Genomic DNA, 24,788 nt, shown 5'->3' on the forward strand with positions numbered 1-24,788 from the left:
CCATGAATAAGTAAAGAGGGGTCTGACTGAGACACTTACTGTATCAGAGCAGCACACCAGACGCACCTGCTCCAGGACCACCAACTAGGGCTCTCTTCACCCATCCTCTTGTCACTGGCTACAGTCACGTACTGTAGGACTACTGCACTTAGCCATTCTTGACCTCTCACCAGGGTGGAGGGTGAGGATGGGGAAGAGCTGCTCAATTATTGAAGGGGTTGCAGCTGTAATAGAGGACTCCCACTGGCCAATTGATTTGCTGGGGTAGTGAGGTGACGAGTGACAAGTGTCCAAAATTTCAGAATGCGCAACATCGGCTCATGTGATGTAGATAAGTGGCAGGGTGGCAGATTCTATAACATGATCCAACCAATGTTGTAACTCCTGATGGATCATTGGCTAACATTACATTTGCAATAATATTTCCATATTTTATTTTCTCTACAGGTGTAGTGAACAATAATGGGTTATGTTTGCGGATGATCAAGAGGAGACTGGCGTCTTGAGCTTATCGTCGGACACATGGTTAGACATTGAATAGATATCTATTAATACTGTAAGCATTTGTATAGCAAACTTGATGTTGAGCTTTTTTTAAATGTATTTATTTATTTGTACTATTCTTGTTTTTGCAGAATATTTGCCATGCCACTTGGGATGGCTCTGTTCTCAGCCCTGCTCATCCTCCTACTGATCACCACCTCATACACCCTCGCTGTCCGCACTTATCCACGCTTCTCCAGAAATGACACTTCTTTTGAGCACCTGGTCCTGCACCCGGACCCCTCTGTGGGCACGGTTTACGTGGGGGCCAGGGACCACCTCTTCCAACTGGACGGGCTAGACGGCCTGCGTCTGGAGCATGAGGAGAGGACCGGCCCTGTGACTGATAGTAAGGAGTGTCTTCCCCCTGTCACCGAGGCCAACTGCCCCCAGGCCCGGCACACCTCCAACCACAACAAGCTGCTCCTAGTGGACCCCTCAGCCATGGAGCTCATCACCTGTGGTAACGTCCACCAGGGCACCTGCCAGAAGCGCAGCCTGACCTCTGTGAAGGAGGTCTTGTTCTCCACAGAGAGGCCGGTGGATACCCAGTATGTGGCGGCCAACGACCCGGAGGTGTCCACAGTGGGGCTGGTGGTGGGGCCCCGAGGCGGGGAGCGGGCCGTGCTCTATGTGGGGCGTGGTTACACAAGCAGCCATCCGCCCATCTCCACACGCCATCTGGCCCACGAGCCTGTGTTCTCTTACGAGGAGACAGCCAAGCTGGCCGTGGCGGGAAGGCTCTCGGAGTACGACCACCATTTTGTAGCCGCTTTCGCTCGCCGTGGGCATGTGTACTTCTTGTTCTATCGCCGTGACATTAAGGCTGTGTCGCGGGAGTACCGTACGTATGCTGCCCGCGTGTGTCTGGATGACACCTCCTACTATTCCTATGTAGAGGTACCCCTGGTGTGTCACTCCTCTACCTCCTCCCCAGAGAGGAACTACAACCTCCTCCAGGCAGCCCAGGTGGGTCAGGGGGGTGGCAGAGAGGGGGAGACCCTGCTGGGGGTCTTCTCCACCCGGGTCAGCTCTTCCAACGGGCCCTCCGAGGACTCCGCTCTGTGTGTGTACCCTCTGGACGAGCTGGACAGACTCATCGACTCCACACGAGACCTGTGCTACACACTGGATGGCCGGGTGATGGGAGGAGGCGAGGTGGCCTACATAGAGTATGAGGTCAAGTCCAGCTGTGCCAACTTACCTACGGTAAGGTGTCCGGAGGAGCAGCTGTTGTAACAGTACATGCACCTTTCACACTGCTTCATCGGAATTAAACACATTTCAATGTAGGTTTCCTCTGCTCAATGCCAAGCATTTGCCCTATTTTTTTTCCTAACATCAGACTACTACCAATGTAATGCCTTATCTAGTTAAATCCTACTTATTCTCTGCCTTCACTGCTGTAATGGCTTATTGGCTTCAGCAGTCTGGAAGAGGAGTAGATCCAGCCTCCGCTCAGAGCAGCCGTAGAGAGAGGAAGGCCTGTAATTCATGAAAGGCCTTAATGAGCACTGTGCCAAAGAGCCAAAAGATCCCTGAAGCCGGGGAGGGAAGTAGCCCTGCAGGCCTACGACCCCGGGGTGACCTCCAGCCTGGAGCCCCGGAGCTCGTCAGGCCTGCCTGCCCTGCAGCCACGAGCAGTTTAATGGGATCGTTAGGATCAATAAAACTAACTGTCCCGACTCAGCTATCAGACTGGTAAATGAAGGCTGACACGGATGGGTAAGAGCCCTTTGAAGTCCAACGAGACTGACAGATGGATTGGAACACATAGTTAATTTGGTAAACAATTTGCTTTGAAGTAAACAAGCACTGTAACAAAATAATTTCCAATTTACTGGAGTTGGGCTGAATACTTATTTGTAGGCTTTAAGGGGTTACGCAAAAGCAAAGGCACAAGATTGCATTCTTAGTATGCTTCCCATCTAGTATAATATTTAATCCTCTTATAAAATCTAAGAGGATTGGTTGGACTGTGAAAGACCTGTACATTAAATATTGCTGAATGAAAGTTATACTGTTGGACTTAAAATTAATAACCATGTTCCTGTGATAATGTGAATGGAACGTTCTCTGAGAGATGTGTTTTTGTTTGTTCTCTGTCTTCCAGAACACCCTAAAGGCTTATCCCTGTGGCTCTGACCACACCCCCAGTCCAATGGCCAGCAGGGTACCCATGGAAGCTGAGGCAGTATTGGACATCCCATCTGCCCGTCTCACTGCTGTGGCTGTTGGTATGAGGGCTGGGCACACCATTGCCTTTTTAGGAGACTCTAAAGGGAATTTGCACAAGGTATGCCAAGTTACAGTAGGTCATGATGCATTTTATTTGTTAATACTTGAGATCTAGATCAAGATAGTGTTTCAGACGTACTTCTGCTCTGGATATCGTCTGGTAGCCTTGTTAAAGCTGTGGTCCGAGCCGGTGGGAGAGACCTTCTCAGACAGAAGAGAACAGAGGGCTTTGAGGTGCCTGATCAAAGCTCCCTTAGTATGCAGCTGACTGAAGTTACCCATTATAAAGGGATTATCTCATCACTGCACACCAAATTCCACAACCACCATTCAGACACACACATGCACATGCATGCGTGAACACACACACACACACACACACACACACACAGTGTGGATACAACTTGCAGGTTTCTAAATCGAGTGTCTTATTTTGTCAGCTCGCTAAGATGTGCTGACAGAAACTGCACTTGACAAGCAATTTGATTCCTGCTTACAGCACTGAGATCACTGCACAGGCTTATGGAGTCTGACATAAAAATCTATGCTAATCTCATTAAACTCAGGTAACTTGAGAGTTCGAGGGCTCATGAATCACTTAGGCAAAGGTGTCTTGGTATCCTCCAGATTAGATTTACTGACTGCCAATCAAATTAACTGTTCTCTTCACAATATGATCCTGCAGACAGTACAAATGCACCTTCAAATTGCTTTTAGACACATTCTAGCCAAGACTTCTTTAGCCTTTTCAATTCTCTTTTTCCGTTTTCATATGTACTGTATGTGCTGAGTTTTATAACCTTCACACTTGGAAATGGTTGATGGTTTCTGACCATAACCATCTGCTTCTCTCCAGGTGTTCCTAGGCTCTGGAGGCCGGGTGGAGATGTACTCCTCCATGCTCATCCAGCCCAACTCACCCATCAGCAGTGACCTCCTGCTGGACCAGACGGAGACGCACATCTACGTCATGACCGGCGCAATGGTTAGTCTGAGTGAACAACACCGCTCAAACACATCATCGCTAGCTAGATACTTGACTCCCCTAATAGTCTAGGGTCTTTAGCTGGTGCAGGAATGCAGTGAAGAGGATCAAGAGTAGGTACTGTACAGGTGTGTTTTGCATTTTTGACCATGCAGTTCACTGGTAGTAGTTCAGGGCAAGGGCTATGAAAAAATATATAATTGATCGAACACAATTATAGCACCTCTACGGTTTCATTGTATAGTACAGCTGTTTTTAAGAAAAATATGTGGGTAACCTTTCAGGTGGAGAAGCGACCAGTGGCAGAGTGTGGAGATCACTTGGACTGTCAGTCCTGTCTTTCAGCCCGAGACCCTTACTGTGGCTGGTGTGTTCTGGAGGGCAGGTGAGGAAGCACCAACGGACTATCCTATACCAAAGAAAATTTAAGTTAAGAGCTCAAAAATATAGGAAGAGCAAAGGCAAATGTCAACATTAATGAATGATCACCTTCCCCATTTCTCACTTGTTCCTCTCCTGTGCTCAACCCCACTTCCCCCTGTGATGGCAGGTGTGTCCAGCGTTCACAGTGCAGTCGGGGGGCTCTGCAGGGCCAGTGGCTGTGGAGCTTTGACCACCAGCAGCAGCAGTGTCTCGGTATCCAATCCCTGAGCCTGTATAACATCAGCCGTGGAGAGGAGACGGACGTAAGACATGAGAGGAGGGGGAGATGCAGTACTTGTTTCGAGCTTGAAAGAAAGAAGAAATGGACACCCTGTATGTATTTTTGTCCTTCTCTCTCTTCTCTCTCGAAGATTGCTGTGTCAGTGAAGGGGTTGCCCAGTCTAGTGCAAGGCGAAGCATACAGCTGTTTCTACCAGGATGTGGAACGTCTGGCTACTGTCACAGACACTGGTGTGATCTGCTCTACTCCCAACGCCAGCAGGCTGCCTCCCATTGGCCAGGGAGAAGGTGAGTGACATCCGTGTGAGTCCAATTTGACACTACAAAGCAGAATGATTCCTTTCTCTTTCTTAATGATCACCAAAGCTAACTATCCTTTTGGAGGGTACTGTAATTTAGGGATGTTCTGACTTCTCTCCTGCTCAGACTCAGTCACCATCCCCCTGTCCCTTCGCTTCCGCAATGTGACTGTGGCAGCTCGGGAGTTCACCTTCTTTGACTGTGGTGTGGTCCAACAGCTCTCTGGACTCATGCCGTGAGTTAAAAGGCTGACATTTCTAGACACAATGCAATTGTATATCTCCCCCTGTTAACCTCTCTGTCTCGGTCTTCTCTCTGTTTTCAGGTGCAGAGGGTGTGTGAGCAGTCGCTGGGGCTGTAACTGGTGTATTCACCAGCACATGTGCACCAATAAAATCTGTGATGAGGGAGTCACAATTTACAACAAACACGTAAGTCTACCTGCAGGTTATCAGGCAGTGCAGTTATAGGACTGCTAGCTGGTACAAACTATATATACTAACCAGTGTATTCAGGTTTGCTTTGTAGTGAAACTGGTATCTGCCCCCTAGGTAACTGTTAGTTTGTACGTGTCCTGTCTATTTATGTTTTGTCGTGTTCCATTGTCTTTGTTTTAAATTTGTACTTTTTTTTAGTAAACAGTTAGTTTTTTTTGTGATTTCAGTCTTTATGTATTTATTTGCATATTTCTTGCTATTCCTCTTGTTTTACCATCGTCTCCCTCCTCTCCCCCTTTCTGCTCATTTGTGTTACCATCTCAAGTTCAAACCAACATTCACTCCCCCAGCAACCAAACAATCTGACACTCTAACTCCAACTCTCCTGGCTGCTGCAACACTCCCACCCACAGGGACATCTATTAGGACCACTCCCCCAGTCCTGGCCAGCACACCTGTGCCCCCATCCACCACACCCACCACCACCACCCCCGAGCCAACCGCAGTCCCCACCACCCACTCACCAACCATTGCCACCACCACACCCTCAACCACACTGGCCACTCAGGCTACCACTGCAACACTAGAGGTGACAACCAGTCTGCAGGCAGGGACACAGACCACCGCTGGAGAGACCTCAGTGGATGGAGACGGGAGCCTCACCAGGACTACTGCTGGAACAGGGGAGACGGAGCAGACAACAGTCACTAGGGTTGAGCTGCTAGACTGGCCCGAGTCTCCAGAAACTGAGGCTCCTAATAGTACAAATGGACTCCCCGACACTGACCACACTGTGCCGGAGCCGCCCTCTGACACCCCATCAACCACTGCTAGTGGTGTCCCCCTGTTAATGGACCTGCCCACTGTCTCTGACGGGGATGAAGTCCCCCTGTTAATGGACCTGCCCACTGGCTCTGATGGGGATGAAGTCCCCCTGTTAATGGACCTGCCCACTGGCTCTGACGGGGATGAAGTCCCCCTGTTAATGGACCTGCCCACTGGCTCTGATGGGGATGAAGTCCACCTGGCCCCCTCTGAAGGTACAGACTCACCTGCCTGGACAAAGGAATGGGAGAAGGGAGAGGGAGAGTCAGAGATGGACCCTCCAACATCCTCTGCCACAGTGCCCTCTGGAGATGATGACCCAAACCAGCCCTCTCAATCCTTTACCCTCACACCTGACCCTGACTCTTCAGCAGACTACCAGTCTGACTCCTCTGAAATTGATCTGCCGGTGAGTGGGGTCTTTCGGTGGCAGTCTAGCTGATGCACCCAGTACAACACATGCACTGAATCGGATAAGTGCAGTTGCATTGGCGTCGTGTAAAATAGGTTACTCTTAATTTGATCCGAAATTCCTACCCTCTTATGTCTAATGTGTGCAAACATTGCATCGCCATTACGTTTTATGTTTGAGTGTCATTGAAGTGGTCAACTGTCAATACTTTGGAGATCAAACCATCAAAAATGGCTGTCTTCAGTTTGCTGCTGTTTTTGTTTTACGCTTTGTCAGTGTTTTTGTTCTTCACTTCAGTCGCATATAATAAACTTTTAATGATTTGAAATTGGTGAGACCTCACCTGAAAATGTAAGCTGGTGTATTGTTTGATGTCATATGTCCCATGTGTGTGTGTGTCCTGTAATGTATGTCTTATAATATGATCAGGACTGCCCGTGTGTGGAGAAGGTCCAGGGCTCCTCTCTTGTTCCTGTTAATGTGGAGCGGAAGATCACTCTGGTGGGACGCCACCTTCACCTCTTCCAGGTGTGTGAGAAATGCTTGCAAAACCCAAATGGCTGATGGTTTACTTTACCCAAGATGCGTGGTGTGTAAAACGTGGCGTGTGTGTGTGTGTGTGTGTTCAGGATGAGGATCTGGACTATGAGTGTGTGCTGACCATCGAAGGGCGGTCAGTGGTGGTCGACGCGTACGTGGAGCCAGACGACACCCAGCCCTCTCTCTACTTCATCACATGCCAGCTACACCAGGTCAGTCTTCATACAACATCAGCCTATGTGGTATTGCAACAGTGCTGTTAATTTGAACAGCGTTTGTCTGCATGTTGTTTCAATGTTTTTTTGAAGTGATATTTCAACTATAGTGCTGTGAAAAATATTTGCCCGCTTTAAAATCTTCTCATCTTTTGCATATTTTTTTTTATACTGAATGTTATCATCTTCAACCAAAACCTAATATTATATAAAGGGAACCTGAGTGAACAAATTACAATTGCATACATATTTTATAAACAGTTATGCAACACCAATACCTTTTTGTGAAAAAAGTAATTGCCCTCTTACACTCAATAACTGGGTGTGCCACCTTTAGCTGCAATGACTCCAACCAAACGCTTCCTGTAGTTGTTAATCAGTCACGGTGGAGGAATTTTGGCCCACTCTCGGGATTAGGTCAGGACTTTGTCTAGGCCATTCCAAAACTTAAAATGTGTTGCTTTTTAGCCATTTTCATGTAGACTTGATTGTGTTTTGGATCATTGTCTTGCTGCATGACCCAGCTGTGCTTCAGCTCACAGAAGGATGGCCTGACATTCTCCTGTAAAATTCTCTGATACCGTACAGAATACAAAATTCCTTCTATTAAGGCAAGTCGTCTAGGTCCTGAGGCAGCAAAGCATCCCCAAAACATCACACTACCACCCCCATGCTTGACCGGTGGTATAAGGTTCTTACTGTAGAATGCAGTGTTTTGTTTCCGCCAGGCATGAGGGGACCCATGTTGTCTAAAAAGTTATACTTCTGACTCCCCTGTCTTTAGAAAATTCTTCCAAGAGTCTTGATCATCCAGGTGTTTTTTGGCAAACTTGAGTCCAATTATGATTTTTTTTGTGAATTCAGGTTCCCTTTACCTAATATTAGGTTTTGGTTGTAGATCGGATAACGTTCAGTATCTCAAATTGAGCAAATCAGAAAGAGGACAAGTACCTTTTTTTCACGGCACTGTATGTGGGCATCTGTGATTGTGGTCACTGCTAAGACTACCTTATTTCTGTCATGTTGCAGTACGCCTATACTGCCTTTGTGGAGGAGTACAATGCCGTGATCAATGTGAGGAGGAGAAACACCTTTCAGATTGATAGTGCGGATGACCTTCATGGTAGGTTATACAAGAGAGCTACTGATGTAGATCTCATTGAGATTATCTCTTCAGATTATGCGGTGTTGTTGACTCCCGGTATCCTCTCTGTTCCAGTGACGTTGTTTAACTGCTCTGTGGGCCGGTCAGACTGCAGCCGGTGTCGTACAGCTGATCAGAAGTACGGCTGTGCGTGGTGCGGGGGAGCTCGCTCCAAATGCAGTTACCGGGACTCCTGCGCTGGCGAAATCAAGCAGTCCTGCCCAGCACCTGTCATCCACTTAGTGAGGCTTGATTTGTGTCCTTGTCTTTTAATGGTTGACGTGTCTTCAGACAGTGACATGGACTCGTTTTTTTAACTTCTCTGTGACTGTGTGTTGCAGATGGAGCCCATCTCTGGACCAGTAGAGGGTGGTACTGTGGTGACCATCTCAGGCTCCAATCTTGGACAGAAAGCTGAAGACATCCAGAACTCTGTCACTATAGCTGGTGTCCCCTGCACGGTCATCAACAGCAGATATGAGATCTCCTCAAGGTAATGTTCTTCTCGTGCAACAACGTTTATTTCCATCTTCTGCAGCTCTGGTTGTATCTGCATTCAGAATGAGAACCTGCGGTAATTCTCCATTTCCCCTTTAGGATTGTGTGTGAGACCACAGCCAGTGGGGGAGAGAAGAGTGGTCAGGCCTCAGTCGAGGTGAGAGGAGGAGGGCTTGGACTCTCCAGTCAAAGGTTCAGCTTCCAGGTATCTATTACAGACATTATTATACTCTACTAAAATCTTGCTCTAGCCAAATGGACACTTGCCCTCAGTCTGATAATGTATTCTTAATGCCCTTCCTTTTGCCCTCAGGACCCGGCTTTGATGGGGATAGCCCCTCAGAAGGGGCCCAAGGCCGGGGGCTCAGAATTGACCATAATGGGCCAGAGCCTGAAGACTGGACACCCCAGTGAGGTCAGCGTGCTTATTGGAGGAGTCTCATGCCTCATGTAAGTCTCTTACACATCTCTTACATTCAAAGTCACCAGATCAACCACTGTAAAGCAAGTGGAGTCAGCACTGCATATGAGAATTCATACATCATTTGTGAAAGTCCTTAAAAAAGTCCTGTAACTTGCTGTAGCAGTAGTTGTGATATCTTTTAAATGTATTATTTTTTAGCTCCTCTGAGGTCGTGGATGACCAGATTACATGTATGACAGGGGGCAGCAACAGAACTGGAGAGCATGGAATCACGGTCCGGTTTGGTAGAGCAGAACGCCATCTACAGGGAGCCATCTATCATTACACCTCAGATCCTAACATAACCATGGCTGCACCCTCAAAAAGCTTCCTCAGGTGGGTGTCACAATGTCACTCGCAATGAATTGCCATATTTTTTTAATTCATGTAATAAATTCTTCTTCTCTCTGTGTGTCCAGTGGTGGAAGAATGATCCGTGTGTCTGGGCAAAACCTAGATGTAGTGCAGGAGCCCCGAATCCGGGTGACCCTTAGTCCTCTGGAGTCCCTTTCTCCGAGGAAGAAGAGGAGGACGAGGAGGAGCAGCAGAGATGGAGAGAGTAGAGTGAGACACACAGAAATCCCACTCAAGAGGCAAAGACGGATAGTTCCTGAGCCAGAATGTCTTGAAGATGCACTCTGTGTGGTAAAAAAGGTAAACTGGTGGTCCTCTGTTGGTAGAGCATGGTGCTTGCAATGCCAGGATAGTGGGTTCGATTCCCGGGACCACCCTTATGTAAAACATGACTAAGTTGCTTTGGATAAAAGCATTCTGCTAAATGGCTTATTTATTATTATTCTATTCAACTGAAATGTATGTTGAGTCCTCTAAACATGGTGTTCAGATGTCTACTGGCTTAGTTTGAGGGATAGGCTCTCTTTTCTTTGATCACGTAGTGTGATGTATCACCCTTTTAAAGGTAAAGTTGAGAATCAATCATTGCTATTGCTTTCCATAAATATCTATAAATACGCCTCATCTCTTGCTCTCCAGTTTGAGACGAGTTGTGCTGTAAGCAGCTCCTCTCTGATGCTGTGCCCTACGCCTGCCGTGGGGATGGAGGCCCACCATGCTCGGGTCAAGGTGGACTTCCTACTGGATAACCTGCACTTTGACTTCAACTCTGTGGGCAGTGGAGCTTTCAGCTACGAGCTCAACCCCAGACTGTACCCACTGAACCAGAATGACCCCAGCAAACCCTACCACCACAAACCTGGCAGCATCATCTCTGTGGAGGTCTCTGTTACATCCCATTTCTGCTACCATAACAGTTTCTCCAACAGTTTTTCAGAACCTGCGAGTGTTGTCTGTTTTCTGTCCAGTTGGCTTTCTCCAATATCGTTATTGTTATGATCTAGGGAGAGAACCTGGACCTGGCCATCTTTAAGGAGGAGGTGGTGGCTCTGATTGGGGAAGGGGTATGCTCTGTGAAAACCTTGACCCATAACCACCTCTACTGTGAGCCTCCATCCCAGCAGCCCTCTGTGATGGCCAGCAAGAAGCAGGAGGGCATGGATTCTCTCCCCGAGTTCACTGTATGTCTTCACTCCTTGCGTCACCACTATTGGAATTAGAAATCAAAGAGGGCACATGTCTTTTGTGAATAAGTTTGGTCAAATCTGTGTAATTCTGAATATTATTTAGTTGTGGTGGTTGTAGGGATGCCAAGTGTAAAACACTTCAACGTTGAATCTAATCCTTCCACTCTAAAATCAATTGCTGTCTTGTCCCAGGTCCAGATGGGGAACCTGAACTTCTCCCTGGGTAGAGTGCAGTATGACACCCAAGGCCAGTCCACCTTCCCCCTGGAGGCCCAGGTGGGCGTAGGGGTGGGGGCTTCCATCGTAGCCCTCATCGTTGTCATCATAGTGCTCATATATAGGTGGGTGCCAACAGTCACTCTACTTTGCCAAGTATACACCATTTCATCTGTTCAAAGTAATGCTTGGTACAGTATACTGGATGTGAGCTTTTCTGTCTGTCCGTATGCATCTCTGTCAGGAGGAAAAGCAAACAGGCCGTGAGGGACTACAAGAAGGTCCAGATTCAGCTGGAGAATCTGGAGACCAGTGTGAGGGACCGCTGCAAGAAAGAGTTCACAGGTGAGAGAAAGTGCCATAAGCTTCAACATAAGTTCACAAAACCGCATCTTATACCACAAAAACCTAGTGGCTTCAAATAAGTAAGGTTTTTCAGGTGTAGGTTATATATGATTTTGCTGAAAGGATTCTCACGATCTCAATGTGGTCTATTTTCCTCCCTCCTCTGTGTAGACCTAATGACTGAGATGATGGACTGTTCAAGTGACCTGGTGGGTTCTGGTATTCCCTTCCTGGACTACAAGGCGTATGCAGAGCGCATTTTCTTTCCTGGCCACCGGGAGTCGCCACTGAGGCGAGATTTGGACGTGCCGGAGTGCCGTAGACAGACGGTGGAGCAGGGACTGGTTCAACTGTCCAACCTCCTCAACAGCAAACTATTCCTCACCAAGGTAACCTTAACCAACTCTGAAGAAGTGAACTTGACCTACCGTACCTCTCAATACCATTCAGACTATAAAACGTCAGCGGTAATATGTAACGCATGCACGTTATGCTTCACGTTCACTGTGTCACTGTTTTGACCCCTTTGTGCCACTCTCTCCCAGTTCATCCACACCCTGGAGGTGCAGCGGACCTTCTCCCCTCGGGACCGGGCCTACGTGGCCTCCCTGCTCACCGTGGCCCTGCATGGGAAGCTGGAGTACTTCACTGACATCCTCAAGACTCTGCTAAACGACCTGGTGGTGCAGTATGTGGCCAAGAACCCCAAACTCATGCTTCGAAGGTGAGGGGGGATGATCAGTATATGTTCTCATCAGTCTTGGGTAATGGCAGGCTTCTTCCTGTGTCTTTTTTTTAAAGTCTCTTGTGGTTTTCCTATCCGTGTTGGACACATTCACGTGGAACATGTTCTGTTTCAGAACTGAATCGGTGGTCGAGAAGCTCCTGACCAACTGGATGTCCATTTGTCTGTTCACCTTCCTGAGGGTGAGTAGCTCAGCCTGCTCTTTCCCCATTCACCCCCCCCCCCCCCCCCTGTGTCTCCTCACTAAAGAGGCATTTAAAGAAACATGTCCCATCTGTGCTGTGTTATTAGGACACTGCAGGGGAGTCCTTCTACATGCTGTTTAGAGCCATTAAACACCAGGTGGACAAGGGACCGGTGGACGCCGTGACAGGAAAGGCCAAGTATACACTCAACGACAACAGGCTGCTCCGCGAGGACATAGAGTACAAAACCTTGGTGAGAGCACAGCACACACAAACCCTGATGTCCCTTTACCATAAATACACATCTACATTCAGGTTTTGTTTATCATTATAAAGCAGGGGCTGGAATAAAGGAGCTGTGCAACATGGTGAAGTAGTCATGTTTTTGTGTGTAGTGATTTAATTAACTACCATTAACCTTCCAGACGCTGAATGTCCTCATGCCAGCGACAGGCAACGGTGGTGTGCCCCAGACCGCTCCTGCCAAGGTGCTGGACTGTGACACCATAACCCAGGTGAAGGAGAAGGTCCTGGAACAGGCATGGAAGGGCATGTCCTTCTCCCAGAGGCCCCACACAGACTCTCTCCACCTGGGTGAGCCTCCACTACAGCTCTCTGTCATTCACTGTTCAATCTGAAAAGGTGACATCTTTGTCCATTCTAGAAATGAAGCCAAAGAACATTTATCCAAGTTAATGGGCGTACTATAAACCTGAAACACCCTAGAATTGACAAAGCCAACAGAATCCTTCCTTGGTCATCAGTTCTAATCAACTTTTTTGATAGCTAATCTTTTGTATTGTGTCCTTGATCAGAGTGGCGTGCGGGCATGGCAGGTCACCTGATCCTGTCAGACGAGGACTTGACGTCGGTGGTGCAGGGCTCCTGGAAACGCCTCAACACCCTGCAGCACTACAAGGTCAGAAATGGCAGGCCACACATCCCATCCATCCCTATCCCCTTTAACTAGAATGACTACATGACTGTGAATTATTTGTTTTGTTTACTTTGTTCATTTGATTTAATGATTTTACAAATGGTCTGCAGGTTCCGGATGGAGCCACTGTTGCACTGGTACCCCGGAACTCCAAGCACATACACAATGACAACCATGACTACTTTCCTGGAGAGAGTTGAGTCTCAACTAATCTATGGCGCATAACGTGCAGCATGGTCATAGGATATTGTTCAGCAAATTTGGACAATGCACACATTTTGGGGATTCTGTATTTAAAACGATAAAAGATGTAGTCTAGGTACAGTGTATAAGTTATATCAGAGATGTCTGACCGTGTGTGTCCCTCTATCAGAGACGCCCATGTTGGACGATGGGGACGAGGGAGGTGTGAAGCTCTGGCACCTGGTGAAAGCCAATGAGGAGCCAGACCTGCCCAAACACAGGCGTGGCAGTCTGAGAGAGAGGGAGAGAGAGAGGGCCAAGGCCATCCCCGAGATCTACCTCACACGCCTACTCTCCATGAAGGTGCCAGAATGCACATGCACAACACAATGCAACAAACAAGCAGTCACACACACACACACACATACATACATACATACATACATACATACATACATACATACATACATACACACACACACACACACACACACACACACACACACACACACACACACACACACACACACACACACACACACACACACACACACACAAACGGTATGTGTAATATTTACACTTGTGCATATATTTATCCCCATATCTTCCTACTTTCTCTCCCAGGGCACACTGCAGAAGTTTGTGGATGACTTGTTCACAGTGATCCTGAGCACTAACCAGCCAGTTCCCATGGCTGTCAAGTACTTCTTTGACCTGCTGGATGAGCAGGCTCTGCAGCACAACATTACAGACCCTGAGACCATCCACATCTGGAAGACTAACAGGTAACTCGGTACTACTACTGGCTCATTTGCTTTTGAACACAAGTGTTTCCTGTCCTTTGTAATTACAGTAACCAATACAAACCTGGGCTTGTTTTTATATCAATATCAAATCATTTCTGGGTAACAATTAAGTACCTTACTGTAATTGATTTCCATTGAAATGGGCAAAAATAGCTTTTTAACAAAACTATTTCTCAAGCAAGAATTTTGCTAGGAATGTCTGGCCCTTACCAAAATATACCATGGTAGTGCAATAAAAAAAATCCATGGTTCTATCATTGTTTTCTGGTCAACTCCATGGCAGGAAATTACAATGGTATTATCACCAGTACCATGGTATTTTCCTGCCATGATAGTGAACAAAAAAACATGATGGTACCAAAGTATTGTTTTTCATTGTACTACCATGGAACAAAAATGTACTGTGGTAGTACAACGAAAAAAGCCATGTTTTTGTACTAGCAGTATGTGAACCATGAAAGTATGGTAGTTGTTTAAAATGTATTATCATGATGGTCTGTGTCCCACCATTTTTCAGGTAAAGTGACCAAAAATGTAGTAATTTGTGGTACTCACATAATGCAACATAATGCCTAGTGTACCCTCTTAAAGCCCTTTAGCTCATAGCAAAAAACCACAACACACATGATCTAGTAGTGTACCATCTTAAACCTTCTGATCTGGATATGATATTGTAAGAAGAATGAAGGGATAGTGGTGGAGAGTCGACTCCAAAGTAATTGCTTCCTCGAACTCCTTTCCTGTTGGCTCCCATTTTCCTCGAATCCTAAGATTCCGTTTTTTTGCAACCGAGTCTGAGTAGTTGCCATAAGCTACTTCCAAGAACACAAACTCTTATATCATTCATGGTATTCATGGTAGAGCCAGGGGAGGGGCATAGGTAGGCAAGGTCGGCCACCAGGCAGACAGTCAAAATCATGCATAGTATCAGTAATCAAAAGTTGTATCTCTCAAATTCTTGGCATGCAAAGTCTCCAAAGTTCATGAAAGTAGGGGCTATCAATTAGTAAGTAGGCTCTTCTACACGCAACAGACACTGGCATATTTCATAGCGAAGAGAAACAACAGGGAAGCCAGCGAGGGAGAGCAAGAGGCAGTTGGAATATTTTAGTTAACCTTTATTTAACTAGGCAAGTCAGTTAAGAACAAATTCTTATTTACAATGACGGACTAGGAACAATGGGTTAACTGCCTTGGTCAGGGGCAGAACAACAGATCGGGGATTCGATCTAGCAACCTTTCGGTTACTGGCCGAGGCGGAGCTTAGCGAAGGGTCAATTGTTGAGGAAGGTACGTACGAACTATCTTGTGAACTTATTTTTTCTCAAAGGCCCAGTGCAGTCAACACTAAGGTTGGAATAATACTGTAAAATTGTGCAAATTATGATAATGCTCTTTTAGTCTACGGTAAATTAGCTAATAGACCAATAAGAAAGAGTTTCAAACCTCTTTGCCAATAACAGCTAGTTTTCAGTTTTCCCCCTCTCCACTCAGACCATTCCCAGACAGTACTAGCAAAGTTCTTGCTTGAAAAATCACAGTAAGGTACTTAATAGTTACCCAGAAATGATTTGATATTGAGAGTTGGCGCAGTGGTCTGAGGCATGGCATTGCAGTGCTAGAGGCGTCACTACAGACCCAATTGGCCCAGGATCATCCGGGTTAGGGGAGGATTTGGACAGCCGGGATGTCCTTTTCCCATCGCGCTCTAGCGACTCTCCTATTGGCGGGCCGGGTGCATGCATGCTGACTTCGGTTGCCAGTTGTACTTTGTTTCCTCCGACCCATTGGTGCGGTTGGCCTCCGGGTTAAGCTAGCAGTGTCAAGAAGCAGTGCGGCTTTGCAGGGTCATGTTTCGGAGGACGCATGGCTCTCGATCTTCGCCCCTCCCGAATTCGTACTGGAGTTGCAGAGATGGGACAAGACTGTAACTACCAATTTGGATATCACAAAATTGGGGAGAAAAGGGGGTAAAATGTTCAACCAGGAACATTTTTTTTAAATAAATCCAATGTAGCCGTTTTATTATATATTTTTTTAATTTTTTTAATTTTTTGTGTAGTGTTTTGGGAATCTGGGCCCATGGCTTGGTCATTGAATAGACTTAAGTTAGTTCTGCATTTTATATGGTGCGACTTGTTTGTTGTTTTTGTTTTCCCACCAGTTTACCCCTGAGGTTCTGGATCAACATCCTGAAGAACCCCCAGTTCATCTTTGATGTTCAGGCATCAGACCATGTGGATGCTGTGCTGTCTGTCATAGCCCAGACCTTCATGGACTCATGTACCATCGCAGAGCACAAGCTGGGCAGGGTGAGCCACACACAGGGAGAGGATACCTTACCGAGGATGCTAAGGGGGAACGGCAGATCTAGCAGAAATGAAGGGAGAGTAGAGATGCCAAGGGTTTTGAAAGAAAGAATACTAGATAATGAGAGCATGCAGGTTCTCAACATTCATGTAACCATACTGTGTTTCGAATATAACGTCAATGTTTTCTCCCCTCTAGGACTCTCCTATCAACAAGTTGCTGTATGCCAGAGATATCCCACGGTACAAGCAGATGGTAGAGAGGTGAGAAAACACCAGGCTCTTGCCCTCCTGATTGGCAGAGCAGAGAGGGCATCGCCACTGTATCAGTGCATTGCCGCAGCCACACAGAGCCTGCAGGGCTTCTTCTATGGAGAGTCTGTCTGGCAGCACGCTGCACACACCATTGCTGTAGCTATACACTATGCTTGAGGAAACTCAGTCATACGAATTCTACTGTACAGTCTTGGCCAAAAGTTTTGAGAATGACACAAATATTAATTTCCACAAAGTTTGATATTTTTGTCAGATGTTACTATGGAATACTGAAGTATAATTACAAGCATGTAATAAGTGTCAAAGGCTTTTATTGACAATTACATGAAGTTGATGCAAAGAGTAAATATTTGCAGTGTTGACCCTTCTTTTTCAAGACCTCTGCAATCCACCCTGGCATGCTGTCAATTCATTTCTGGGCCACATCCTGACTGATGGCAGCCCATTCTTGCATAATCAATGCTTGGAGTTTGTCAGAATTTGTGTTTTTTTTTGTTTGTCCACCCGCCTCTTGAGGATTGACCACAAGTTCTCAATGGGATTACGGTCTGGGGAGTTTCCTGGCCATGGACCCAAAATATCAATGTTTTGTTCCCCGAGCCACTAAGTTAACACTTTTGCCTTATGGCAAGGTGCTCCATCATGCTGGGAAAAGGCATTGTTTGTCACCAAACTGTTCCTGGATGGTTGGGAGAAGTTGCTCTCAGAGGATATGTTGGTACCATTCTTTATTCATGGCTGTGTTCTTAGGCAAACTTGTGAGTGAGCCCACTCCCTTGGCTGAGAAGCAACCCCCACACATGAATGATCTCAGGATGCTTTACTGTTGGCATGACAGTAATGACAAAATCCAATTTTCACAAAGTCTGCTGCCTCAGTTTGTATGATGGCAATTTGTATATATTCCAGAATGTTATGAAGAGTGATCAGATGAATTGCAATTAATTGCAAAGTCCCTCTTTGCCCTGCAAATTAACTGAATCCCCCAAAAACATTTCCACTGCATTTCAGCCCTGCCACAAAAGGACCAGCGGATGTTGATGAGGACAAGGCTGGAGATCACTCTGTGATTTTTTTTTTTTCCATTTTTCGTTGTTGAACATTTTACCCCTTTTTCTCCCCAATTCCGTGATATCCAAATTGGTAGTTACAGTCTTGTCCAATCTCTGCAACTCCAGTACGAATTCGGGAGAGGCGAAGATCGAGAGCCATGCGTCCTCCGAAACATGACCCTGCAAAGCCGCACTGCTTCTTGACACTGCTAGCTTAACCCGGAGGCCAACCGCACCAATGGGTCGGAGGAAACAAAGTACAACTGGCAACCGAAGTCAGCATGCATGCACCCGGCCCGCCAATAGGAGAGTCGCTAGAGCGCGATGGGAAAAGGACATCCCGGCTGTCCAAACCCTCCCTTAACCCGGATGATCCTGGGCCAATTAGGTCTGTAGTGACGCCTCTAGCACTGCAATGCCATGCCTCAGACCACTGCGCCAACTCTCAATATCAAATCATTTCTGGGTAACTATTAAGTACCTTACTGATGGTAGCGCTCACCTTGTCTTCTCCGGACAAGCTTTTTTTCCGGATGCCCCAAACAATCGGAAAGGGGATTCATCAGAGAAAATTACTTTACTCCAGTCCTCAGCAGTCCAATCTCTGTACCTTTTGCAGAATATCAGTCTGTCCCTGATCTTTTTCCTGAAGAGAAGTGGCTTCTTTGCTGCCCTTCTTGACACCAGGCCATCCTCCCAAAGTCTTCGCCTCACTGTGCGTGCAGATGCACTCACGCCTGCTGCCATTCCTGAGTAAGCTCTGTACTGGTGGTGCCCTGATCCTGCAGCTGAATGATAAATGCAATCTTACTGGCAGCAATATCCTTGCCTGTGAAGCCCTTTTTATGCAAAGCAATGATGACGGCATGTGCTTCCTTGCAGGTAACCATGGTTGACAGAGGAAGAACAATGATTCCAAGCACTACCCTCCTTTTGAAGCTTCCAGTCTGTTATTCAAACTCAAACAGCATGACAGAGTGATCTCCAGCCTTGTCCTCGTCAACACTCACACCTCTGTTAACGAGAGAATCACTGACATGATATCCGCTGGTCCTTTTGTGGCAGGGCTGAAATGCAGTGGAAATGTTTTTGGGGGATTCAGTTCATTTGCAGGGCAAAGAGGGACTTTGCAATTAATTGCAATTCATCTGATCACTCTTCATAACATTCTGGAATATATACAAATTGCCATCATACAAACTGAGGCAGCAGACTTTGTGAAAATTGGATTTTGTGAAAAATGGATTTCAGAAAGGAAATGCCATGTATTCATTTATTAGAAAAGATTAACAATACATTAGGTATTGGTGATTGGCTATGCCCCTTCAGGGTCGCTCAATGCCAGAGCAAAGCTTCAATATACAGTCAGGTCCATAAATATTTGGACAATGACCAAGTTATTATTATTTTAGCTGTCACAGCATATTGGAGTTGAAATTAAATAATGAATATGAGCTGAAAGTGCAGACGTTGAGCTTTAATTTGAGGGTATTTACCTCCAAATTGGGTGACCGGTATAGGAATTACAGAACTTTTTATATATGGTCCCCCCGTTTTTTAGTGACCAAAAGTAATTGGACAATTGGCTGATCGGCTATTCCATGGCCGTGTGTGTTATTCCTTCATTAGTTAATTTACAAGTAAGCAGATAAAAGGTCTAGAGTTGATTTCAAGTGTGGTATTTACATTTGGAATCTGTTGCTGTTAACCCTCAATATGAAGTCTATAGAGCTGTCACTGCCAGTGAATCAAGCCATCATTAAGCTGAAAAATCCAAACAAACCCATCAGAGAGCAAAAACATTAGGTGTGGCCAAATCAACTATTTGGTACATTCTTAAAAAGAATGAACACACTGGTGGGCTCAAACACCAAAAGGCCCAGAAATCCATGGAAAACAACTGCGGTGGATGACAGAAGAATTCGTTCCCTAGTGAAGAAAAACCTCTTCACAACAGTTGGCCAGATCAAGAACACCCTCCAGGAGGTAAGCGTATCTGTGTCAAAGTCAACATTCAAGATAAGACTTCACCAGAGTAAATACAGACGGTTTACCACAAGATGTAAACCATTGGTAAGCCTCAAACAGGAAGACCAGATTAGAGTTTGCCAAACAACATCTAAAAATGCCTGTACAGTTCTGGAACAACATCCTATGGACAGATGAGACAAAGATCAACTTGTACCAGAATAATGAGAAGAGCATGGAGAAGCGAAGGAAATGCTCATGATCCGAAACGTACCACCTCATCTGTGAATCATGGTGGGGGTAGTGTTATGGCGTAGGCATGTATGGCTGCCAATGGAACTGCTTCCCTTATATTTATTGATGATGTGACTGCTGACAAAAGCAGCAGGATTAATGAAGTGTTTGGGGCTATATTATCTGCTCAGATTCAGCCAAATGCTTCAAAACTCATTGGACGGCGCATCACAGTGCAGATGGACAATGATCCGAACCATACTGCGAAAGCAACCCAATACTTTTATATAGTCCAAGAAGTGGAATGTTCTGCAATGGCCAAGTCAATCACGTGACCAGAATCCAATTGAACATGCATTTCACTTGCTGAAGGCAAAACGCCCCAAGAACAAGCAGGAACTGAAGACAGCTGCAGTAAAGGCCTGGCAGAGCATCACCAGGGAAGAAACCCAGCATCTGGTGATGTCTATGGGTTCCAAACTTCAGGCAGTCATTGACTGAAAGATTAAAACTCACAATTCAATTTGTGATTGTTAGTTTGTCCAATTAGTTTTGAGCTCCTAAAATTGGGGGGACCACATAAAAAGTGCTGTAATTCCTACACTGTTCAACCGATTTTGGAAATAAATACCCTCATATTAAAGCTGAAAGTCTGCACTTTCAGCTTATTGTCTCCCTTCAAGTCCATTGTGGTGGCGTACAGAGACAAAATGATAACTTGGTCAATGTCAAAATATTTATGGACCTGACTGTATAATAAAATAACTACAGGCAGTGAGCACAGTATTCTATACATCTCCCCCTTCAGGAAGGAAAATGGAACCAAACAGGTGGAGGCTGGAGTGGTGGTGGGTAGCAAGAACAAGCACACTCATACTAGCAGTAGCAGAAAGTGGCAGAGGATGTGTGAGCAGAACCTGGTCAGTTTAAATAGACCGCCATATTAAGTATGAAGTGTTAGCATCTGATCTGCACCAATCTCAGACAGGTTAGCATTTTTCGTCATGAATCTTGTTCTGGAGGCAACTCTGCAGTGGTCATTTAGCTGACACAGCCACAAAGTCATACAATCAGATTTTAAATCTATCCCCACTGCTAACCCTAATGCCTAAACTTAAATTAAGCACATTTTTGTTTTCATTAATTTATACAATATAGCTGGCTCCATCTAGCGTAAATCGCTCAGATCTGCCTCCAGGACAAGGTTTATTGGGATTAATATCAACTTGCCAATCTTAGCTGATGCATACACCTGGGTTTCCCTTCTGAACCAGCTTCTCTTTATGAATGAGTGGTGTGTGTAGAGTGTATAGCATATGGATTTTATGAAGGGTGCACTAATCTCAGATTTCCATTCCATCTCTCTTTCTTTCTCTCTTTTCAGATACTATGCTGACATCAGGCAGACTATTTCTGCCAGTGACCAGGAAATGAATTCTGCCCTTGCAGAACTGTCTCGAGTATGTTACATAAAAATAAAAAATAAACACTGGTGCATGTTTTGACATACATTTTCTGCTGTAGGCCTTTTCCGTTTAATCTTTGATTGTTTTTGCATAGAGCACTTAGAAGTTATGAACCAAAGTTTAAGTATTTCCACCTTTCTTTACAGAATTATGCTGGTGAGGTGAACTACCTTGTAGCCCTGCATGAGCTGTACAAGTACATCAACAAGTACTATGATCAGGTGAGTCCAACATTTTTATCCATTGGTTTTTGAGGCCCATACTTGTAATTTCTATTTGATGTTAAGCTAGTTGATGAACTTAACCTGTTATTGGTATTGTCTCCTCCCAGATCATCACTGCTCTAGAGGAGGACCCTACAGCTCAGAAGATGCAGCTGGGCTACAGGCTCCAGCAGATTGCGGCTGCCGTGGAAAATAAAGTCACTGACCTATGATAACAGAGTGGCCCTGAGACGGGACAGGCCGAGACCCTGAGGAAAAGACACCCGCTGTGAGGAGTAGTCCGAAAGGAAAATAATGTGTGAAAAGGAAAAAGACCTTGTGCATACAGGGCTGTGATTTCCCTCTCTTTTTGGCAGACTGAAGGAAGTAAAGAAGGTTGAGGGGCACTCAAAGTGGTGCCCTTCTCTTTTTGCCATATCTGTGTAGAGTTACTGTGCGTAGATTCTCCTGACAAGCTGCACAGGAGATTTCCATAGCAACCTGACTACATTTACCCGCTGCTACTCAGTGTGTACATACATAGACATTATCCTGAGTAAATTAGCAAAACCCTGTTGAACTCTCTGGACTGCTGCAGAGTTTCTGCAACACAAACAATGTCTTACTGGGATGAAATGGATGGATAAAGCTTACAGGACTAAAATTAATTGAATAGCACTTATTCAATTATGCTATTGTCATTCACTTGCTAATGCCTTCTGTTTCCCTGAATCACATTTTCAAAGTCTTACTTTTCTGGTATAACTATCCTTTGCAGACAACGTGTGAGGTAGTATTGTCTTCACTCCCCATCAATGTTTTTGTCGATCCACAAAGTTGTTCTGCTTCATGTAGTTGGACACTAAAGAACAGACTGCTTTCAATACATTGTGAAAATGTTAGGTACTCCATGTGCTGGCTTTTGTCGTCACCCAGCTTTGACATTCTCTATGATTTGAATGTTCCTTTCCAAAATCGGTATGATGTACAAATCATTTTTGTGCATTTCTGATGGTAATTCTACAGTTCCCTATAATTGCAGTAGCCAAGCTGATATTTTCCGTTCTAATGCTGAGATAATGATAGACATCTCTAGCTTAAACCTCCAGAGAAATCTCAGCTAGTTAATGTTCAATCTGCAGAATGTTTCCTTCTCTTAGCAGGGTGCCAGACTTCACTACACATTATCTGTCAATGGCAGACTAGAAGGTGTTCTCAAAAAGGTGTATTTTGTGAGCAGCAGGTGCTAGTAATCAAACACAACAATTCACAGAACTGAATGCGATCAAACAGTTTGTTTTAGAAAATGGCTGGTTATGTGACCAATATGACATTTTCTGTCAACACTGTGGGATGCGACGACTAACAAGCAACAGTTGTTCCTGTTTGCAGGTTTTTCCAACACTTGATTATTTGAACAAATCACGAGTTTAGCAGGGTGTGTATCTTCTGAATTTCGGAAGGGGGGAGATGACATTTGTCCTTCTGACTTAAAAGAAACTTGCAGAGAAAGGGGGGTGAAGCTAACATTCGGCTTCCGCTTCTCATTCTAGTATCTTTTCTCATACATATCCCCCCCCAGAACTTGAAAGAGTATCTGACACAATTACGTAAGATTTTAGTTCTGGGTATCCGAGATTAGTATAGTTGTAAAGGTTGAGCGAAAGGAGTATGAGATTGGCAATATAAAATTGTTTATCTCATAACTTGCAGCATTACATGTTTTTAGTCTCAACAATGAATCCTTTAGCCCAAGGCCTCATGACTGACCTTTTTTATGACTGAAATTAAACGGTAGCCCTATTGTTTGATTTTCACTAATACAACATTTTAACCCTCAAGCTACTGACTGGAGTCATTTTGACGCCCATAGGTATATAGGTTTATCATAGCCCAAAGGTGGTATATTAAAATCTTCAAATTTGTAATAACAAATCTAAATCCATGTTTTTAGTGTTTCTGTATCAATATGGGGGTCATTCCTCCAATTCGATGCCTTTTGGGATGTGTAATTTGGTGGGATTTTTTTGTTGGTGATTTCACCTCATTTTAACATTCTGTCATAAAGCACATGTTCAACTTAATAAAAAACGTGTTTTCCTATCTCAATAGGTTAAATAATTACTATAGTAAGTGCCAAATAAAGTAACCCGGTTGACAATTTAACCTTAAATCAGCCATAAATCTCCTTGTGATGGGGGGGAATGGAAGCTTGTTGTGTGCAACAGGGAGGGGCAATTTGAGTGCAAGCTTCAACATTTAAAAATAATAATATACAGGCTAGAAATGTTTTATCTACGGGTAACAGGGTTGACATGTTATGCTCGACCCATTCAGTTTCCTACCAGAAAATAGCCAAAAAGAGTAGAACCATCTCACCTGTTTTTACACTCATTTCATTATCAGATGTTCAAAGTTTCTTTTCAAACATTGAGTTCACATGTGTTCACCTTAAAATTAGGGACTGTTTTTTTTTTTTTTTTACCTTAAAATGAATCACTAAATAAATAAATCAATTAAATACTTTTCTGAAATTACTTTGTCAAAGCAACAAAATAACCAGGGCTACACAATCATGTGAGAACTTTTTTGGGAAGTCACAGATGATGCACGGAGGGACATGTCAAAATGCTGAATTTTGGCACATTAGCAAGTCTTTATATAAAAAAAATATATATGCTTTATTGAATTGTGCATGTGATCTATATTATAAGGGCACTTCATTGAACATAACAGGCTTTTAAAATTCAATATTGGTGCAAAAATTTGCCTTTAAAATGTCAAAAGGATGCAAAAGATACTAATTTTGTGGAACAACCCATGGACTATTCAGAAATTCAATTCCTTTTGGGATAGTTTTGACACTAGCCAAAAACACTTAATTTTGTCTATAGTAATTTGATTTAAAAAATGACTTATTTTAATCTAGGTTTCTCTAGAGACAAATACAAGTTATCCATTAGGTGGAGGGGGACCTGTATCAGTGATTTTGATCCAATACAGATCCTCTGCAGAGATACAGCTCCCCATGTAACTTACTTGCCTAACATTGTACATTT

General features: G+C 44.9%; 1 protein-coding gene across 1 annotated transcript in view; it reads left to right on the forward strand.

Moving 5' to 3' along the window:
• Positions 1–24,186, forward strand: part of LOC139368363 (plexin-B1-like) — a 50,589-nt gene extending 26,403 nt beyond the window's left edge. Inside the window, exons 2-38 of the mRNA XM_071107139.1 lie at positions 448–525; positions 636–1,752; positions 2,657–2,839; positions 3,638–3,766; positions 4,051–4,151; positions 4,317–4,452; positions 4,561–4,717; positions 4,856–4,964; positions 5,055–5,160; positions 5,492–6,400; positions 6,833–6,931; positions 7,033–7,155; positions 8,188–8,281; positions 8,378–8,544; positions 8,644–8,795; positions 8,900–9,005; positions 9,114–9,250; positions 9,423–9,599; positions 9,683–9,917; positions 10,257–10,499; positions 10,622–10,798; positions 10,997–11,145; positions 11,265–11,365; positions 11,537–11,754; positions 11,911–12,089; positions 12,226–12,292; positions 12,402–12,548; positions 12,721–12,889; positions 13,111–13,214; positions 13,343–13,427; positions 13,606–13,778; positions 14,040–14,200; positions 16,386–16,533; positions 16,730–16,794; positions 21,445–21,520; positions 21,673–21,747; positions 21,858–24,186. Of these exons, the coding sequence (XP_070963240.1) occupies positions 646–1,752; positions 2,657–2,839; positions 3,638–3,766; positions 4,051–4,151; positions 4,317–4,452; positions 4,561–4,717; positions 4,856–4,964; positions 5,055–5,160; positions 5,492–6,400; positions 6,833–6,931; positions 7,033–7,155; positions 8,188–8,281; positions 8,378–8,544; positions 8,644–8,795; positions 8,900–9,005; positions 9,114–9,250; positions 9,423–9,599; positions 9,683–9,917; positions 10,257–10,499; positions 10,622–10,798; positions 10,997–11,145; positions 11,265–11,365; positions 11,537–11,754; positions 11,911–12,089; positions 12,226–12,292; positions 12,402–12,548; positions 12,721–12,889; positions 13,111–13,214; positions 13,343–13,427; positions 13,606–13,778; positions 14,040–14,200; positions 16,386–16,533; positions 16,730–16,794; positions 21,445–21,520; positions 21,673–21,747; positions 21,858–21,962 (6,669 nt within the window). The 5' untranslated portion in view covers positions 448–525; positions 636–645 and the 3' untranslated portion in view covers positions 21,963–24,186. The remainder of the gene's footprint in view (positions 1–447; positions 526–635; positions 1,753–2,656; positions 2,840–3,637; positions 3,767–4,050; positions 4,152–4,316; positions 4,453–4,560; positions 4,718–4,855; positions 4,965–5,054; positions 5,161–5,491; positions 6,401–6,832; positions 6,932–7,032; positions 7,156–8,187; positions 8,282–8,377; positions 8,545–8,643; positions 8,796–8,899; positions 9,006–9,113; positions 9,251–9,422; positions 9,600–9,682; positions 9,918–10,256; positions 10,500–10,621; positions 10,799–10,996; positions 11,146–11,264; positions 11,366–11,536; positions 11,755–11,910; positions 12,090–12,225; positions 12,293–12,401; positions 12,549–12,720; positions 12,890–13,110; positions 13,215–13,342; positions 13,428–13,605; positions 13,779–14,039; positions 14,201–16,385; positions 16,534–16,729; positions 16,795–21,444; positions 21,521–21,672; positions 21,748–21,857) is intronic.
• The last annotated feature ends 602 nt before the right edge of the window (positions 24,187–24,788 follow it).

The sequence above is a fragment of the Oncorhynchus clarkii genome, chromosome 16 (genome assembly GCF_045791955.1).
Source record: "Oncorhynchus clarkii lewisi isolate Uvic-CL-2024 chromosome 16, UVic_Ocla_1.0, whole genome shotgun sequence".
Lineage (NCBI taxonomy): Eukaryota > Metazoa > Chordata > Actinopteri > Salmoniformes > Salmonidae > Oncorhynchus > Oncorhynchus clarkii.